This window comes from Vigna radiata, unplaced genomic scaffold (genome assembly GCF_000741045.1).
Source record: "Vigna radiata var. radiata cultivar VC1973A unplaced genomic scaffold, Vradiata_ver6 scaffold_83, whole genome shotgun sequence".
Lineage (NCBI taxonomy): Eukaryota > Viridiplantae > Streptophyta > Magnoliopsida > Fabales > Fabaceae > Vigna > Vigna radiata.
The window spans coordinates 65,374-81,969 of record NW_014543268.1 but is presented as its reverse complement, the minus strand read 5'-3'; the positions used below and the strand labels follow the sequence as shown (position 1 = coordinate 81,969).

The 16,596-nt window shown below is 30.2% G+C and overlaps 2 protein-coding genes and 1 non-coding gene across 6 annotated transcripts; 2 read left to right on the top strand and 1 right to left on the bottom strand.

Moving 5' to 3' along the window:
• The first annotated feature begins 537 nt into the window (after positions 1-537).
• On the top strand, positions 538-2,915 carry LOC106754018 (probable N-acetyltransferase HLS1-like). The gene is made up of 3 exons (XM_022777829.1): positions 538-794; positions 975-1,105; positions 1,925-2,915. Exons 1-3 carry the CDS (start codon positions 561-563, stop codon positions 2,796-2,798), a joined length of 1,239 nt encoding a protein of 412 aa, XP_022633550.1. The 5' UTR covers positions 538-560; the 3' UTR covers positions 2,799-2,915.
• A 3,637-nt stretch (positions 2,916-6,552) lies between these two features.
• TRNAT-UGU lies at positions 6,553-6,624 on the top strand. The gene has a single exon. It is a non-coding gene; the product is annotated as a tRNA-Thr (tRNA).
• A 2,085-nt stretch (positions 6,625-8,709) lies between these two features.
• Positions 8,710-15,433, bottom strand: LOC106754017 (FIP1[III]-like protein). Of its 4 annotated transcripts, none has more exons than XM_014635951.2 (9): positions 15,032-15,432; positions 14,607-14,815; positions 14,309-14,435; positions 13,993-14,058; positions 13,823-13,894; positions 13,378-13,476; positions 13,103-13,296; positions 11,014-12,667; positions 8,710-9,437 (listed from the first exon to the last, which is right to left on the bottom strand). In XM_014635951.2, the coding sequence occupies exons 1-9, from the start codon at positions 15,344-15,346 to the stop codon at positions 8,886-8,888; spliced, it is 3,288 nt and encodes a 1,095-aa protein (XP_014491437.1). In that variant the 5' UTR covers positions 15,347-15,432; the 3' UTR covers positions 8,710-8,885. The 4 variants fall into 4 exon arrangements, with proteins under 4 accessions (XP_014491437.1, XP_022633525.1, XP_022633527.1 ...); XM_022777804.1 differs by having other exon boundaries at positions 14,613-14,815; XM_022777806.1 differs by having other exon boundaries at positions 15,023-15,137.
• Between the last annotated feature and the right edge of the window lie 1,163 nt (positions 15,434-16,596).

Below are 16,596 nucleotides of genomic sequence, written 5' to 3'. Positions count from 1 at the left end.
AAGGAAAAATGTATATTTAAATTTGATTACTATATTGTTATTAGATTTTATTTTTGGAAGACTTAAGGTAAATTTTAGAATGAGTAATTTTATTTAAAATTGATTGAGATTCCTTTTTCTTGGAAGTCTAAAACAATTAATATAAAACAAAATAGACTTTTTATCTTGAAAACTTAAAACAAGGATCTTAAGCAATATAAGTTGTTTGGAGTTTATTTTCAACATATATTACCAATAATTTGGATACATTAGGCCTGGATGGGTGCATTTAACTTCACAGGCATCACTCAACATGTCATTCTTACAACGTGGGACTTTAAACTTTAATCACGTGTTCCAGCATCAAATCAGTTTTGAAATAAAAAGATAAAACGATCAGGACAATGCAAATTTCAACGAGTGCATCAATTCATGTGTTGGAAAATATAGTATGTTATTGTGTTCAAGTCACGACAACAGAACAAAATGAGCAAGGAATAAAAGAAAACGATTCTTCGCCATATATAAAGGTTCAATATGAATGTTGGTCTGCATAGATCCAAATCAAGAAAGATCCCATAATGATTTCCATTCCCACTTCCTCACTTGCTTCATTTAGCCAAAGAGAAGAAATGGTTGACCGTACTAAGAGCAAGATTCTTATAAGAGAATATAACCAAGATAAAGATGTTAAAATGGTGAGAAAACTAGAGAGGAACTCTGAGATTGGAGCTAAAAAGGTGGTCTCCATTTTTACCAACATCATGGCTGACCCTTTATCTAGGATTAGGTTTTTCCCTCTTCGTGTAATGCTGGTGGGTGACTATCATATCCCTACCTTCCAAATACTCCACATAAATTACAACTTGCTTTTCTGCAGATTTTCTTAAACTGTTCTACGCTTTTCTAGCATGAAACATATAAATTTTAAAAACATGTACTGATCATATATATATATATATATATATATATATGGTTTATCTAATGACTTTCAGGTAGCTGAGCTTCTCGAGAGCAGGGAACTTGTTGGAGTTGTTAGAGGAGTCATTAAGAATGTAGGGACTCTTTCTGGGTCACTCTTGAAGATGGGTTACATCCTAGGCCTCAGAGTCTCTCCTTCTTACAGGTAGTACTCACTTTCATTTGTTGGACCTAAAAAGATCTATTTTTGTTTTCTGTTTAGTGCATTGATCCTGAATTTTTCTTCTTTTATCCTCTGAAATGGTCTTGTGAACCATTCGCAGTGGGTTAGATTTTTCTTTTCAGCAACTATATTAGATAAATTTATATATGGTATTTACATTATTACAAAATTTGTTCTTAATATTGCTTGTCTGAGACAAGATGTTATGATAAGAGCATATGTCTACCTAAGATGAGTCAAGCTCTTTTATATACACATCTTATCTGAACTACTACATTCTCATCTCTTAACAAATTTCCTTTTTTTCCATCTTAACCTTTTGCTTGCTCATTGGTATCCTAATAATACACTTGACAGAATGATGCATAGGAACGTCCTGCTAGATATCCGAACCATTGTTGCTATGTGAACACCTCTGCATTTCCCTATTCAAACTACATATTTTTGAGGCTTTTCCTTTCCCATCCGTGATAATTTCCTTCACCTGATAGAGATTTCAGATTCTCCTTATTGCAGTTTACCTATCTGTCAATTTGTGGTCTTCTATTGAGACAGAATAAGCTGCCGTTTGCATTTTCAGATTAATTACACCTTGACTAACCTATTCCTAATCCATGTATATATGCCCTTATTTTGCACAGGGTTAGAATAACTTCTCTACTTTTCCCTATGATAAAAAATTTGCTTATAAAAAGATTTACCTGAATTTTGAACTTGAGTTGAAGGCAATAAGTTGTAGACATTGTTTCAAAACCCTAATTTCTAGTGAATGTCATTGAGAAAACATGTTGATATCTGCAGGAGAAAGGGGGTTGCACTAAGACTTATCGCTGCAGTTGAAGAATGGATGGTGAGAAATGGAGCTGAGTATGCATTCCTAGCCACTGAAAAGGATAATGATGCTTCTAAAAACCTATTCACAGTCAGATGCAATTATGTGAACCTTAGCTCACTTGTCGTATTTGTCCAACCAATTAATTCCATCACAAAGCATATTTCCAGGGATATAAAAATAGAGAAAGTGGACATAGATCTAGCAATTTCGTTATACAGAAGAACCTTGAAAAGCAAAGATTTGTATCCACTAGATATGGACGTTATTCTGAAGGAGAAACTCAGCATAGGCACGTGGGTAAGTTATTATAAGAGGGAGGGCCGGCTGAATTTGCGAAGCAAGGTAGATGATGAAGAAGATCTCATTAGCAGTGAAACTTCAAACTCATGGGTAATTTTTAGTATTTGGAACACTTGTGAAGCTTACAAGCTTCAAGTTAGAAGGTCTCAACTAGTAAGGTTTCTTCTTACAACCTTAAATCAGGCAAGAGAGAGAGTTTTCCCTTGTCTGAAAATGTCGGTGAGTAACTCAGTTTGTAGATCCTTTGGTTTTCTCTTTATTTATGGAATCTATGGACAGGGAGAGAACCTTGGAGAGCTGATGGAATCCATGTGGAGATTCACTTCAAGAGTGGGAGAAGGAATGAGGGACTGTAAGGTGTTTATAACTGAGTTAGGGTTTGGTGATCCACTTGCCAACCATGTTCCTCAAACAGATTCCATTTCATGTATCGATGATCTTTGGTACACAAAGAGACTTTCAACCCATGTTGATGAAAACACTGATGAAATATTGATGAGACAAGTGGGAAATGTGTTTGTTGACCCTAGAGATTTTTAGGTGTATAATCTTCAAGGGTTCCATGTTGACCTAAATTACCTTCTACATGATCTCTGTCGGATGAAATATATGTTGATTTTAATCAGTTACATATTAAGTGTTAATAATATTATTATTTTCTGCTATATCGGTTTTTCTTCTTTTCGATGATTGTTGTTAGTTCTCTCATGTTTCAAATCCAAAATTCCTATTCCTTTTTGGCCATTTGCTGAACAGTTCACATATCACGAATCTTGTAAATAATAATAATAAAAAAAAAAAAACTGATAAACCAGAAAACGAACTGATATTAAATTCATGAACAGTATCAAATGCTTCATAATATCCTTCTTATGATTTTACATGCTTAATGCAATTTCATTCATGGTTAGCACTGTTCATTGTCCTTTTATATCATATCTGCTTTATCACCCTCTTGACTAAGAAGAACTGATTTAAAAATGAAAAGAGTTTTCAATTTTCCTATTTCTTTGAATACACAACCTGAACCTTAATTTATTATATTTTGGTTCTTAAATTTTACTTTGATTATAAATAATGATCATGATTTAATTTCTTTTCGGTTAATATTTAAAACTCAATTCTTTTTGTGAATAGACACTTTGGATGTAATTAATTTTAACGTAAAAAATAATTTAAAACAGTCTTTCATTACATTTTATGTTTTGTTGTTATAATGATTTTTTTTATGTTAAAATATAATAAAAATATGAATTTAGGTTATGCTCGTGTTTTAACAGAAGTTTTAAAATTACATTAAGAGAGATAAAGGATTTATTTGTTAATAATAAATCTTGTTTAATAAATTTTCATCAATTAAAATACATTAAAATTATAAAAAGATGAAAGAAAAAGATAAGTATCTCGTTTTTCTATAGTTCATCTCATTTCAGCAATATATTAAATAATAAATTTAATAAATCATTATCATTTATTGATAATTTAATTAGAAAAATGATAATAAAATTTAGAATTGAAAATAAAAATATGAAACATTAAGTAGACAAACAAGAAAATAGAGAATATTTTGATGATAAATATTCATTATTTGAATCTAAATTTTGTTCTTTATATATTTGTTCCTTACTGTTTTAATATGATCGCATAGTTTTTATATAATATGATGATTTAATTACGTTTTAAGTTTTTTATAAATTTGTGTATTTTAACTTAATTTTTTTATGTACTCAAATTTCTTTTATATTTTAATTAAGTTTTTGCGGTTTAGTTTTTTAGTTTATGAGTTACGTGATTATTATCTTTATTTCTTTTGCCTCCACGTATTTAAAAATATCATCTCACATTAATCTATGGTGATAAAGAAAGTGAGATAACGGGGAGGATAACAATCATGTCATCCAATTAATAAAAAATTAAATAGTAAGGACTGAAAAATAAATAAAATATAATAGGAATTAATTAAAGATAAATAAATTTATAACAAAATTAAGACTTAATTAACTTAGGGTCCTATTAATCAGTACTGGCATGGGTTAAAAATAAATAAACATTAAATTTTATAATTAGAGAACAAAAATTGTCATAAATATAGCTAATTGATAATTTATTTGATATATACAAAAAAAAAAGTTAAAAATAATTCAATACTAAAAAATTTAACATTGTTATACCATTTTTTTTCCTTTATACCGTTGGCCTTTCATTTTAATACTGCTAAAAATTAAAATATAATTAAACGTTAAAAAAACTTAAATTAAAAGAGAAAGCAGCAAATGAAAATAAAAAAAATGAAAAATAAACAACCCAATATATCAATTATAACTAATAAACTGTTAAACATCTAAAAATTTAAAATATGAATTGGAGCCTTTATTGAGTTTCTTCTATCTTGCTTCTCAATAATCTTTTGCAGCATTCTTTTTAAACTTAATAAGATCTCCTGTAAAGAAACAAACAGTATTTTAATATTTGAAATTATTAATTATAAAGACATAAAAGCTAGTAATATAAGAAGGATGGTAGACATAAAAGATAAAAAAAAGTATTTTTATCTTTAAAAAATTTGTTATATAAATTTATATTATTTTAATTAGTGGAAATAATTATTTCAGACTTCAACATAAATGTAATGAAATAAATGATTATTAATTATATCTTAACCGTGTTTTAAGAACACTAGGTAGCATTCCCCCTTAAACCTGAGATAATTATTGAATTTATTTTTATATAACATGGTTACGGAATTAACATTGATTTATATATATATAATATGTTAACTAAATTAGTTTCTCAATAATAGTAATTAAATTAGTTTTTAATCAAAACTTAAATTAATCTTTAATATTTGCTACTAAAATTTGAATTACCTATTTATACTATATTTTAAATTAGTCTCTAATGAAGTTAGTGACTAATTTTATTATTTGAAAGGTTAATATTTTAATTTTTAAAATATAATTTTTCTTGTAGCGTGATTTCTTAAAAGTTAATAAATGTTATCATCAATTCACGTTTCAGAGGAATAAAACCATAATAATTCATAAAACTATAAGCAATTATGTAAGAAAAATGTGGTTATTTACGCAACAAGCAGTAGCTTTTTAAATTTGAAAAGATAAATAAAGCATCATCTTTTTAAATTTGAAATTTTCTTTAATCGCTGAAAAATATATTTTAAAAAATAAAGTTAATAATCTTTGAGCAACAAACGTAAATGAATATGATAATCGAGAAAGAATACTAAAATGGAAACAAGAATCTGTATACTGATTTGGTTCTACTTAAATATATATTCAATTCAATCTAAAAAACTTGAGTTGAATTATTTTGGTAAACTTAGATGCACACTTCACATCTAAGTATGAAACACACTCAAGCATAAATACTTATTAAAAATAACTCCAATCAAATGTAAAATGCTAAAAATTGAACTGCTAAAAATTTATGAACTCAAGAATATGATCAAATAATATATATATTGTGATCGTTTTCTCATTAAGGTCAGTTTTCTTCAAATTTGCATTGTGTTCTTCTATTGTATTGAATGTATGATGGCATTGGTTATCCCTTATTGATTGAATGTGTACACCTTTGTATTGTTTTCTTGTAAGATCTCTTTTATTATTAGTCTTCTTTCCTTCCATGATGGTTTTGTACTTTTAGAATGTTTTATCTTAGTTTTAATATGAATATTTATTTTTATCTTATTTTTATTTTAATTTATATTATTATCTATTATTTATTGATTATCAAATTGTATTGTTAGTTTTTATTAGTTATATAATTAATTTTAAATTCATTTATACATTGAATGTTTCTATAACTTTGATACAAACACACTTGATCACAAACAACATTATTTGCTAAAAAATGGATGTTTAAGTTTTAAAAAAAAAAAAGATATATTTTGCATCCTATATATATTGATGGGTAGGAATTATTAACTTTAATATTTTATGAAGTATTATTAATTATTCGATTACCTTCCTGTCATTCATGTTGTTAGCAACTAATGATCATCTTTTCAAGACAATGCATAATATTATAATTTTGTTCTAGATGAAACATGATTTGAAATTCATGTTATAAATGTAAAAGTTATAATTTCTTTTTGAAAAAAATTAATTCAACAAAATATTACCAATTCAAATTGAAAGGTTTGGAGCTAAAAAGTATTTGTTAACTAATTTTTCAGTTTTATGAATATAATATTTTAAATTTTAGACTTTTAATGGGAAGTTTAGAAATGGATACAAACGCTTTCTATTTGTTTAATTGTTACCAAAGCATCGTTGCCCTTATAGCTCAGTGGTAGAGCGTCAGTCTTGTAAACTGAAGGTCTGTAGTTCGATCCTGCATGAGGGCAAAAGTTTTTATTTTTCTCTTATCTCATTTTTTCTAGTTTATTCTTATCCTCTCTTTTTTTTGTTTATTTTATTTTTATCACTTATTTTTTATCATTTTATTTTATTTTTTGTTTATCCCTTTTTTTTATTTCATTTCTATCCTTTTTTGTTTGTTTCATTTTTATGTTTTATACAAGGATCATGAAAGTTTTTGAAATTATAAAAATATGAGATTTTCGTCAGTTGATATTTAAATTTTGATTTTAATGTCTAAAGGTTATGGAATGATGTTAAGTTGTGTTATAAATTGTTTGAAGTTTATATAGTTGAAAAAATTTGATTGTTAAGTTGAATTTGAGTTAGAAAAACAGAGATTTGTGTGAATTTATGAATTTGATGAGAATTTGGGTTATATTTGAATATTATAAAACCATAAAGAAGATTATTTTGATTCTATTAATATTGAAGTCACATTTAGAAAAATATTAGGTGGTGAAAGTTGAAAGAGATTTCTATAATCTAGTCTATTGTGTGAAAAATAACTATGGTTGTAAATCTTAAGAGTTTACTCGATCATAAGTGGATTAAGTTTCTATTACCTAGTTTTGTTGTTGTGGCAACTTAATAAAGATAGTATGACACGAGTAGATCTTTTAGTCTAATTCATCGTATGAGTATTCTGGAAGTAAAGCTAAACATCAATGATGCGGTGTTAAAATATATGTGTTTATACATGAAAATTTGTTAAAAAACATATTAACATGTTTTGTACGTTATTTATCAACAATGAATGTTGTATTTTACACAACAATAGATGATATTACAAGAGAAGATTTTCAATGGTTAAATATATTTTTGATTCCTTAACTTTTAGTCTAAATTGAAATTAGCCCTTCTTTAAAATTTTAGTCTAATTTAATCCTCAAATTTTAAAATGTATGAATCCTAACCAAATTTTGTTATGTAAATTTGTGGTTATAAACATGTTTCATGGTAACATTTGAGTTATTTACACTTTATGACACATTTGCTCTAATGGAGAAACACATTTGAAACGTCAAATAAATTTGACAAAATTTGGTTAAAATGACTAAATCAGCACATTTCACTAGTTGATGAACTAAATTAGGTCAATGTTTTGAAGATAGACTAATTCCAATTTTCACGGAAAGTTAAGGACTAAAACCATATTTAACCCTGTTTTCAATAATGATAAATCTAATAAGATAGAAAAGGGATACATATTGATGTTTTGATTTTTATTTTTGAGTAAAATAAATATATATAATTCCCTTTGAAGAGGGAAGTTTATTTTGAAAAATGAATGAGAATGAAAGTTTATTGTAAAAAACTTTATAAATGTTGATGTAAATATTATTAAAATATATGTTTAGATTATTTTGATTATTAGTATTGCAACTATATTAATAAAAAGGATTCTCCTTTATAATCCATTTTTTATCATTTTACTTGTTAAATAATTAATTTTTTTAAATTCAAATTGCTAGTTATAACAAAAACCATTTACAAAATAAAAATTTACTAATAATTGAATTATAAAAATGATTTATTTTCATAATTACTTTTTTATAAAAAGTATTTTATAATATATATATATATATATATATATATATATATATATATATATATCCTTTCTTACACAAATTTTTTCAATTTTACTTTTTATGAAATTACTTTTTAAACTCAAATAATACTCATAATAATTTAAAAAAAAAAAACTAGTTGTACAATAAAAGAATTATCTATAGTAAAATTATAAACACTATTTAATTTTATAATTACCTTTTTTATAAAAATCATTTGATAATATTTTTTTTTTATCAATAAATATTATTCTAATACTTTTTTCAGGAATAAGAAGTAAGAATGTATGCGCTTTCACTGTGATAAATTATGTAATTAAACCAAATTAAAATAGAAACAACATAATACTTGTAAAGCAGATAGTTTCAACGGAGATAATTCACAACCCTTTATTTGAACTTCTACTATGGAAACTTAATATGATCTGATGTCTACATGCTGAAAACAGTGACATCCAAAAATAGTATTTACCGTCTTCGTAATAAATAGCTCTCAATAAATCCGCCAAAACTGTTAATTATGCTTTATTCTAACAAGTGAAATGAAAACAGCATCTATAATCTGTCAAATTTGTCAATGACAAAGTATGATTTTTACCAAAACTGGATTTTCCAAGACCACCCTGGTAGTTGCTGTCGTTTATAGGTCTTAAACAAACTCTGGCCATCGATTCAAACTAATTACCAACCCAACGCCTCTTTCGAACTGGCCTATGTTGCTTGATTTCACATGTATCAACAATGGAAGAATCACTGGTGAGCTTCAAATTCTCTTCTGCTTCCTTTTTCATTGGGATGGGTTGCTTAAAGCGCTCCCTACGTTTCTCCATCTTGGCTAAGGAATCGAGAATCCTTTGACTGTCAAATCCACCAATACATTGGTCAGAACTACCTTCGTTTTGTGACATTCTCTTCACACTGTCAGTCACGGCTGGCCCTTTAGAAGCATCTCTTCTGGATGTAGAAGGCTTTTCAAATGATGATTTACATTTTTTTGTTACAATCTGACCTTCTTCGATATCCGAGCTTTCTTTCTGCCCTTGATCTTGAAGGTTCTGGACCCATTTCTTGCTTCCGAGGTTGCTCTCGTATTTAGAGGCGTCAAATTTGCTGGCCCTCTCATTAGATTCATCAAAACCCACTGAATCTCTCATCCGTTTCTTGGCAATACGCTGGTTGACATTTTCAAGCCTACCATTGGACAAGACTCTGGAACTTCTCACTTGAGACTGTCAAAAAGTTGCAATCAAACCAAAAAAACAGTAAAATATCAATACATATAACAAGAAACACTTACGCGGACATATGCAGAACGTCGAATCAAATATAAGAGTGAGGTGTGACAAATGTGAGTCACAGGGTACAGAATATAAACATATAAACTAACAGAATGATTATTAGCAGCAACAATCAAAGCATTAAAATGAAAACAGGGTAAAAGTATTAGACACCGTTCGGGCTTCATTGTGAAGTCAACATGAAAAAAATTACAACGCAATAGTCATTGAAGTTGTGTATCTGCCAACTCGTGCTAAATACAAATCGAATTGAGCATACACACTAACGTTTATTGACAAATCTACTCATGGGATCAAGATAAACTAAGCATGAACATCAGGTTTATCACAAATCAACAACAAATACACTTTCATGCTGCCAATCATCCTCTTTGGAAATTATTTTAAAAGAACTAAAACTTCAGTTTAAGAAAAGCCCACACTACAAAAGTCAGAAACCTTACAGTATACATATCTTAAACATGTAATAGGAAGACAGGCACATTCAGCAGAGAAAGGTAAAATACCCGAAAAGGCACATTCTGATTGTCCAAAATACATTTCTACATAAAAACCAATGCAGGCTTTTTAAAGTGATAAAATAATACAACTATTTAGCAGATACATGCATTTATAGAATTGAGTATACAATGCAAACTTGACAAAAGTTGGGAACAAAAAGAAACAGCCTTGCCCAATTCTCTTCCCAGACTGCGTATATAGGTGATCAAAGACTAAACAACATACTATGCCCATTGAGATCAAGGGATAAATTGTAGTCTACCAATAATAGATACAAATTTGTGACATACATCTAACAGAAAGAGATATTCAAATCAAAATAAATGTGCCAGGAATGTGTGCTATCTAATGTGAAAGATTCAATCAATTAAAATCTAAACATAAAGAAAACATATACCATAAGCACAACAACTATCTCAAGCCATGAAATCTATGGATGTGACTGTGATAAGGATGATCATTAGCCACGTTTGATAGCACCAAGTTAATCACCACAACCCCTTACCATTTCATGTCACATTCCAAGCACAGATCATGTACTGGTTTCCCAAATGCAGATGGTATAGAAGAAAAATAGCAAGGAACAGAAATTTTATCTATTATGAGCAATATCCAAAGCCTTATCCTATACTAGAGACAAAGTTGCAAACACTATATCACTGTCGTATATACAATATTGACAATATGAAATTAATGTTAAGATTTCAAGGAACTGCACAGATTTGTTTTAGATGCTTGATCCGAGATCCTCAAGAATTTAGCATTTTTGCTTGATGTTTTGCTGAAACTCAAAAACAACATTACGATCTGGCATTGGTCCAAACTTAAAAACTTTTTGAAGAAAAATAAAAGTTGACAAAATAGATAAAACATAATTGATGTTTAGGAGTGAGGTAGTACAGTTAACCTTACATGAGTAAAAAGCCACCAAAAAGCGCAACATGTTTGGTAACTCATTAATAAACACAAAAGTACAGATTCTTGACCATATTTTCCCCATCTTTACCTTTCCTTCCCTATCAATCAAGTCAACTGCTTTCCTGCATCTCAGCACTGCTTGTCCACCCTTACTTCTGTACATAGTCTTAGAGCTAGCTTTAAAATATTTCTCAGTATCACGTTTCACAACATTTACCCAATGCCGCTGCAATGGCATATCATCACTCTGCACCTTAGCACAGAGAGTTGCTTCATGATGCCTATAAATAATTTCATCCTCATTCCAGTCCAGGAACTTAGATGGGGACCTGTAAAACTGATACTCTTCTACAGGATAAATTTCATCTTTGACAGTTTCGGTATAATCACTTGACCAGTAACTGCCTCTGTTGTCCCTATCACGCTTATCTCTTCCACAATCCCCGAAGTTTTCATTCACTCTTGCACCATATGCATAATTTTTCATTGAATCTGTATAAGATTGTTTATGATACTTAAGATTTGAAGTATGGCAATGTGCATATTTTGGACAATTATCTTCCATTATCCCAGAACATGAGTTATTCAAAAGTAAACGGGAGCTGTCACAATGTCTTCCCCTTCGGACAGATCTTTTCCAATCTGTACCAATTTGTGGAAATTGCTCTTCACAATTAATATATGAAGATTTCATTTCTCTCTCAGCAGCAGAAGTGGCCATCCTATAGCTCTTGTTTACAAACTCAAACTCACGTTCATCAAAACCATCAATGCATTTACTGTCAATAAAATGGGATCTTCCATCCACTCTTTTCCTTTGATTACGCCTTTCCTTATAAAGAGAAGATGAATGTTTTGGAAGAAACTGCCTAGGCTCCCTATAAGAGCAAGGACTAAGGTCATAAGCAGAGGACCCAAAATCAGGATGATACCAATCTCTATCTCTGTCTTCATTATCTGCAAAGCAATAACCTGGTTCAGAAATATAGTCCCCTACATCCCCATTTTTCCTGTCATATCGGTTAGTATTCTCCCTGAAGCTTCCTCGATCTTCATGATAATATTTAGTGCTCCTTGTAATCAACTCATCAACAACCTTTTCATCGCCATAATAGTAGGATTGTTTTGTTTCTCTATTATATGAACCGTCTCTTTTTCTTTGACTTCCAAAAGTTTGCAGTTGGTCTTTTTGTCTGCCATAGTCAACAAATCGGTGAGCCAATGGAGACCGATTCCTCTTTTTGGACTTGAGGATGGAAAAAACATCATTACCATTTTCAGTGTGCTCGTTCATATTATAACCAGACTCATATCCTTCCCTTTGGTGCCTCCATTCCTTTCTGAATAGACCTCTAGTTCTTGAATTATAAGCTATGTTTACTGTTTTCTCATTGACATTGTTGTTTTTTGAGTTCTTCCAATTAAAAGAGGAAGATTTCTTCATGTCAGTAACACAATTCAATGGTTTCCTTTTTATAGGGCTACTTGGGCTTGTATCATTATCAAGATGAACACTGTTTTCTGTTGGCTCAGAATCACTATCACTATAGGAAGTCAGGCTATGCTCTTGATCTCCCAGTGACAGTTCTGACTCAATCCAATGTGGATAAGAACTACATGGTTCGATGCCACCACCTTCATCTGTCTTTATTTCCCCCTCTGGCACTTCTGTAGTATCTTCAGAAATTTGATTGGGTTGATCTCGATGCTCATCTCCATTTACACCAATTATCGTTCCAGTTCTGTGAAATGCATAGTCCAGATATAAGTTGTAAAGCGACTTCAAGAAAACATGGAAGTCTTTTACAATAAATAATAAAAGGAAACAATGAATGCTGACAACTACACACAAGGGAATATTTTATTTTAAACTAAAAATTAGATGCAGTTAGAGTACATTGTTATGTAGTATGCTTTTCGTCCTATAAAATTTCACAGTCAGTCATCAAAAAAAGTTGAGGAGAGAAGTTTGTATATTTGGCGAATAAAAAACCATTTACATATCTATATTACTTTATATTTTTGCATTGAACTTGAATTTGACTAATTTATCCATACTTCTAATATGAAATATACAAGAAGGCGACCAAGCTTCAATGATGTTCAAACAGATCTAAAATAATAAACAAAAGAGTATATTATATAGAAAGGAATCAGATAGACACAGTGTATCTGACCTTTTCAGAACAGAAGACTCCTCAGCTTTTATTACATCTTCCAATTGATCTTCAGACACCACTTCATCCCGTTCATTGGAAGAATCAAGAATATTTCTCATATTGGCTGCCATAGATTCTCCTTCTAATGATGCATCCATTACAGTGCTATTGCCAGAACCAGAACAATCATCAGAGGATTCAAGCAGCTTTATCTGCCCAAAACCAACAGCAATTACTACAAAGACATAAGTAGCTACAGCACAAACATTTTAGTGAACAGACTGAATGCACACCTCTATAACATTAAAATCCCTATTGCGTGGTCGCCTTACATCTATGGATGGTTGTCGTTCAACCGTGCTGTCCTCAACCTGAATTGCTCTGCCTTTCGGCTGAATTATCAAATATCAGTCATCAAACATTAACTTGCTATCAATATCCAAGTTCATATTTGGAAGAAACAATTAATAATTTAACTTGAAGAAACTCACAAACAACCAAAAGCTGTAAAATTATAAGGAAAAGATGGAAGGGGAGGAGTGGAGCTCTGATTATTACTCTTAATGTGGGTGCGAGATGTGTTACAAAATATTAACAATATGCTATTAACTAAGGTCAAGGGCTAGCCTAGTGCAATTAATACAAATGCATCCCAATAATACCGTAAATAAACATGACTCTGAACACTTTAATATTCCTAGTCTTGTAACTAGAGCTAACATATGAATATCTGCTTACCAATTCACAATCTGATGAAGGAAAAAGTACACTCCCTAACACAGCTTGATCAGTTTGCTCTCTCACGGCTTCCTGAAATATTTATACCGGGTCAGCAAGATCAGTCAAGAGAATTCTCCACAAGTAACCCAACTACTTAATTGTTCTTTTGTAAGTATTACGTTAAACACCTGATTCCATTTAGCAGAGTTATCAACTGAAATACCAGTTTGCAAGGATGTTCTCCAAAGTTGCTTCTGTACAGAGTGTAAAATTCTAATCAGTTAAGTTTCTCCTAAGTCTAATAAAACCAAATGCTGATTAATTCACCATTATACCATTAAACAGACAACATAGTGAGTAATACAAAAAACGGTAGCAGAGATCATAATAAAGGTAACAAGGGAAATGGATAAATAAATTGTGAGCATCTAAACAGAGAAACCAATAGACAAGCGACACGTAATAGCTAAAACTGAGATCTCTTGGAAATAATAATATACTCACCAATGAAGCACAGTATAGTTTCCAAGTGCTTTCATTAAAACCAAAGTTAAAGTAATTTGTTACGTCAACTCCAGGAACATTCCATGGCTTCTCCATAAATGTATCAATGTTTACATCAAATATGCCCCTGCAATAGAGGGGGGAAATCATAGTAAATGATAAGGTACAAAAATGCTAGCTAGAAAAAAATAACATGTACAAAAAATCATGACCGCTTACTCACACCCCAATTAGTTTATCAAAGCAACAAAATTCAATAAGTTCTGTTTGAACTGCGTATAAAAATACACACACTGACCAATACCAAGGAATAACCGATCCATATCCGCATTGTACAGCCAAAGGATTTGCTGCAAGGCACACTCGAGAGGAGCTCAACGCAAGGTTCTGGATGCAGGCATCACCATTCCTCCTCCCTTTTTTCAAGGATGAAATGTAGGAAGCCATCCCCATTGCCGCATTGGCAGTCATAATATCAACAAACGCCAATCCTCGACTCCTACCACTCTACAGAAATAAACCACAGTTCACCATGAACAACACAACTTCAACAATTTAAAACACCAAAGGAAAATAACGAAAATATCACGCCATTCATGAACTCAATCTATCTTATATTCATTACTGTGTCCGCAAATAATAGCAACATGAATCCAAATTCATATTATCCAAAAAACAAAACAACAGAGAAAAGAGGGGAAACAGCAGAATCACCTAACCGACCTTATTACCATACAATCTGGAGCCATTATCATCACCATCATCGCCATATCCACCGTCATCGTCACAACCAACAACTCCGACAGGAGAATCCTCGTCATTCAGCACAATTTTCAAATCGTCGTCGCTATCACTGGCAGCAGCACAGTCATCGTTCACTTTCTCGTTGCTCTTGTCCTCATCCAGGTTGAAAATGTTACTGGTCACATCCAGTTTTTCTTCTTCCTCTTCGTCTTGTTCTTCGGCGATGGCATTGAGACCTTCAATGTCAACGGCGTAGAGTTCGCCGAAATCATCGTCATGGTGGAACTCTTCCATTTTCAGTGACTGCTTCACAGCCACCTAAACCCCGATAAAGCTTTAAATATCCTCACTTTCTTTTGCAAGTATAACCCTTCTTAACTAAAACGTATTTTTTGCCAAAACCCTTCCACAGTCTTAAACCCTAAACATTCTAAACAGACTACAGTGAGAGTTAATTATTAATCTAATATAAAAATACTTAAAATTTTCATTTTCTCTCTTTTTTCTATACTTGTTTTTCCATGTTATATAAAAAAATGGTGAAATTATAATTTCTTAAATAATTGTTTAGGCTTAACTTTTTTATTTTCTTTTTGGAAGAAGAAATACTTTATTTCATTTTGTCAGCTGAGTTTTTTTTCTTTTATCTCTGTACAAGTATTTTGAAAACAAAAAGAAAAAAAATAACTGATTTATTGAAATCTAACAGAAAATTACTTCATATCTTCGTATGGTGACTTAAGAAAATAACATATAATTAACCTTCATCTTGTTGTAAATGGTCAATTTTAATATATATATTCATAATCTTCCCAACATATTGACATTTGTCATTTTTTAATAAATTCTCATTAAATATACAATAATAATGGTGTGAGAAAATGAAAGAAGGAAACCATTAATTCTTTGAAATATGTTAATTGACAAGTCTAGTTTGTAATAGTTTAGGATTTTTTTCATGTAACTTGAGGGTAGAGGAGTTGCTAGAGTTATATGTTATTTGATGAGCATTTGATATTATACATCACAAAAGGAACCATTTATTGGTTTATAATCTTGTAAATAATGTTTTGAGGTCGTCTTTAATGTTTCTTTCCGCATCCTCACATAAAGAAATTTTCATTTTGATTTTTTTATCGTGTAATATGAAAGTTGAAAATAATTTTTAAATTATGTAATTTGAAAAAAATGATTGTATTTTACAATTTTAAATTAAAATTGAATTTTAGATTGTATTTTACATTATTCAGAACATATTTTTAGTTTCTAAATTACAAAAATCCGAAAAAATTCATTAAAAAAATAATTTTCAGATTTTCATTTTTGATTTCGGATTGTGCCCTTTAAGAAAAAAATACTTTCAGATTGGGAATTTTATTTATATGGAGACAGGAAAAAATAGGTGGAGGTGCAGAAAGAAATATCATGTTTTGAGTCTGTTGTATTGGAGGCTTTCAGCATAGGTCCAGTTATATTACTTGAATCGCTTCGTAGTTTTAGGCCAAAATTAAAGCAATGGGTTGGTGAATAAACAAAACATAACA

Bases quoted from the DNA above. Each gene is read 5' to 3' on its own strand.
- LOC106754018 (XM_022777829.1), top strand. From the start codon at position 561: ATGATTTCCATTCCCACTTCCTCACTTGCTTCATTTAGCCAAAGAGAA. The intron at 795-974 runs GTGGGTGACTAT...AATGACTTTCAG, and splicing joins TCCCTCTTCGTGTAATGCTG to GTAGCTGAGCTTCTCGAGAG. The intron at 1,106-1,924 runs GTAGTACTCACT...TGATATCTGCAG, and splicing joins AGAGTCTCTCCTTCTTACAG to GAGAAAGGGGGTTGCACTAA.
- LOC106754017 (XM_014635951.2), bottom strand. From the start codon at position 15,346: ATGGAAGAGTTCCACCATGACGATGATTTCGGCGAACTCTACGCCGTT. The intron at 14,436-14,606 runs GTCAGTGTGTGT...CCTCTATTGCAG, and splicing joins TCGGTTATTCCTTGGTATTG to GGGCATATTTGATGTAAACA. The intron at 12,668-13,102 runs GTCAGATACACT...TGCATTTCACAG, and splicing joins GAGTCTTCTGTTCTGAAAAG to AACTGGAACGATAATTGGTG.